This window comes from Sinocyclocheilus rhinocerous, unplaced genomic scaffold, assembly GCF_001515625.1.
Source record: "Sinocyclocheilus rhinocerous isolate Xijiao unplaced genomic scaffold, SAMN03320098_v1.1 scaffold45, whole genome shotgun sequence".
Taxonomy (NCBI): domain Eukaryota; kingdom Metazoa; phylum Chordata; class Actinopteri; order Cypriniformes; family Cyprinidae; genus Sinocyclocheilus; species Sinocyclocheilus rhinocerous.
Genome location: NW_015632734.1, coordinates 434,480 through 437,918, shown reverse-complemented (window position 1 = coordinate 437,918; position 3,439 = coordinate 434,480). Strand labels below are relative to the sequence as shown.

At 35.6% G+C, this 3,439-nt stretch overlaps 1 protein-coding gene across 1 annotated transcript in view; it reads right to left on the bottom strand.

Annotated features, from left to right (window-relative positions):
• The window catches only part of LOC107742948 (DDB1- and CUL4-associated factor 17), an 11,564-nt gene extending 8,125 nt beyond the window's left edge, over positions 1 to 3,439 (bottom strand). Inside the window, exons 1-4 of the mRNA XM_016556031.1 lie at positions 2,827 to 3,439; positions 1,775 to 1,878; positions 1,276 to 1,366; positions 1,050 to 1,184 (exon numbers count right to left, since the gene is read on the bottom strand). Coding sequence (XP_016411517.1) covers positions 1,050 to 1,184; positions 1,276 to 1,366; positions 1,775 to 1,878; positions 2,827 to 2,946 — 450 coding nt within the window. The 5' untranslated portion in view covers positions 2,947 to 3,439. The remainder of the gene's footprint in view (positions 1 to 1,049; positions 1,185 to 1,275; positions 1,367 to 1,774; positions 1,879 to 2,826) is intronic.

Genomic DNA, 3,439 nt, shown 5'->3' with positions numbered 1-3,439 from the left:
ATGATAGATAGATAGATAGACAGACAGACAGACAGATAGATAGACAGACAGACAGATATATGATAGACAGAGACAGACAGATGATAGATAGATAGACAGACAGATAGACAGACAGACAGATGATAGACAGACAGACAGACAGATGACAGACAGACAGATGATAGATAGATAGATAGACAGACAGACAGACAGATAGATAGACAGACAGACAGATATATGATAGACAGAGACAGACAGATGATAGATAGATAGACAGACAGATAGACAGACAGACAGATGATAGACAGACAGACAGACAGATGATATATAGATAGACAGACAGACAGACAGACATACAGATAGATAGATAGACAGACAGATGATCGATAGACAGACAGACAGACAGATGATATATAGATAGACAGACAGACAGACATACAGATAGATAGACAGACAGACAGATGATCGATAGACAGACAGACAGACAGATGATATATAGATAGACAGACAGACAGACAGACTGATAGATAGATAGACAGACAGACAAGACAGATAGATAATCCATAATCCATACATTTTTATGCTTTTTTCCCCAGACAGTTTAATTGATTACAATAGAAATGATCTAGTTTTGTTTTGTGTCACTTTAACCAGATTGACTTTCCTGTCAGCATCTGAAAATAGCACTGTCTGGTTCAAAACCACCATCTTTTCGGTGCAGAACCGGATTTTCTTCATGGAAACGAACAAAACAGGGCCATATTTGGCAGTTGCTGTCAATGGAAACGGGACACACACAAGAAATAAAAATCCAGTAACCAAACCAGATCTACACCCAGAAATACAAGAAGTTGGAACTACGACTCGTTTAAGATAGATGACAGACAGACAGACAGATGATAGATAGACAGACAGACAGACGATAGATATAGATAGATAGACAGACAGACAGACAGACAGACATATAGATGATAGACAGACAGATGATAGATAGACAGACAGACAGACAGACAGACATATAGATAGATAGATGACAGACAGACAGACAGATGATAGATAGATAGACAGACAAATAGACAGACAGACGATATATAGATCCGCTCTAGTGTTTTTCCTGTGTCAGCTGAGAGCCGATATAACCAGTTATGAGCTGTCAGGACCAGCAGACATGATTTCTGGTCTGAAGCGTTTGGCAGAACTTTGTCCTGCAAAATTATCAGTTACATACGAAGTTAAAAGGGATATATATTTTTCATATGCAAATGTGAATGACGTGCACCAGCTGATCAAACTCACTAGAGGACACTGGCATAATAAAGCATCTTCAATCTTCTCCATTTTGGGAGCTTTGGGAAGCTCATACAGCTGTTCTGGCTCAGGCAAAAGGCTGTGATTTTTAATAAATGTGAACCATATTAATAGATGTCATACTGCAGCAACACAAAATTATCGTTAACACTTTACAATAAGGTCTGATTTGTTAACGTAATTTAATGTATGAACTAACATGAACTAACAATGAACAGTATACTTTTACAGAATTTAATAACCTTTAATAATATTCAGTTCACAGCGCATTAACTGATATTAAAAGACAAAACTTTTGATCCTAAAAATGTATTAGTAAATGCAAACATTGACCAAGATTAATAAATGCTGTAGAAGTTTTGCACATAGTTAGTTCATGTTAACTAATGATAACAAATAAAACCTTATTGTAAAGTGTTACCAATTTCTAAAAATGTCTACCAGAGTAAAAAAAAAAAAAAAAGTAATATCAGATTATATAGTTTACCTGCTGTAACAACACCTGTAATTATCAAAATATATCCGTCCACTTTCATAGGAGATGAGGGACTTGGAAGTCTTGCTCCAAACCTTTGTGAATTCTGCACCATCCTATAAAGTCATGACATAAATACATATAATTGAGATGAATAAATAAGCTTTCCATTGATGTATGGTTTGTTAGGATAGGACAATATTTGGCTGAGATACATATATTTGAATATCTGGAATCTAAGGGTGCAAAAAAATTTTAATATTGAGAAAATCGCCTTTAAAGTTGTTCAAATGAAGTCCTTTGCAATGCATATTACTATTTACAAAATATCTTCATGGAACATGATCTTTACTTAATAACCTAATGAATTTTGGCATAAAAGAAAAATCTATAATTTTGACCCATACAATGTATATTTGGCTATTGCTACAAATATACCCCAGCGACTTAAGACTGCTTTTGTGCTCCAGGGTCACACACACACACATACAGTATATATATATACATATACGTATATACATACATACACACACACACACAGTAGCATGTACAGTAAGTTCAAGACAGCAGGTTTAGTGGTCTTTTGGCGTCTCCCTGTGGTCCTGTTTGATATCGCAGCTTGACTGGTGCTTATTTATATTAATAAGGTGGAGGGGATGGGGGGATAAATTCTGGATAAATTGATAGTCACGACATTATTCTCCTACGAACAGACAACTAAACAAAATAGCATGTAATGTACTAGAGGTTGTGACAAAATGTTTATTGCTGCAGTCTATTATTTTTTTTTTTTTTAATTATTGCAAAATCTGCACCTCTTCTGTGGCAAATTTTAATTTCATAATGATTCTTACTCCGTGAAGTCAAGCAGCAGAAGTTAAGTGACAATATGCAAAAACTACTGGCCCATTTTGGGGTGAACTAAATATACAGGACTAGTTTTACTGTTTATAACACATGTCATGGGGCATAAATTAAGAGTATACCCACTTCACCACTGAGCATATATATATATATTTCATATAAAGTAAACATACATATAAAGTGAACACAGCAATACTTACTTGGAGAATGATGTTTCTCAGGATCTTGAGATTTGCTCCCAGTAATCTGCCAGCGTCACTGGAGCAGGATCCTCTGGATCTCGAAGTCAGGAGATCACAGCTGCTTTTACTGCTGCACATAGGGGACGATACTCACACCGTTCACTTAAAACACACGGACTAACACAACACTAAGCGGGATAATCTTCAGAAACGGCATCTAAGTAAGTGCTGGGAGAAGTCAACTCTCTGTCTTTTTATATTCAGACTCTGCAATCATTTTAGCGTCGCTCAAATTCACATTAACGTTAGTGTTATCCAAACCACAACAGTTAACATTAACGAATATACTGGAGAACATCTGCGTCTTATGACTTACATAAGTCAAACATAAGCAGATACATTCATTCATGTGGCTCTTATTATAATTAAACGTGTGTTTCAGTAGACATTCTTCGCTACTAAGCTAACTGCTAACATTTCCATTGTTTACATAAATCCTCATATCAAGCATTTCCAAAACGTGTTAAAAGTATAAAATATATTCGCATGGAAATCTTACAATTGTCTCCCTCTAGTAGTAAGTGTTATGCTTGCTTTGAAATGCTTTGCTAATCACATGTGTTTACAAAAA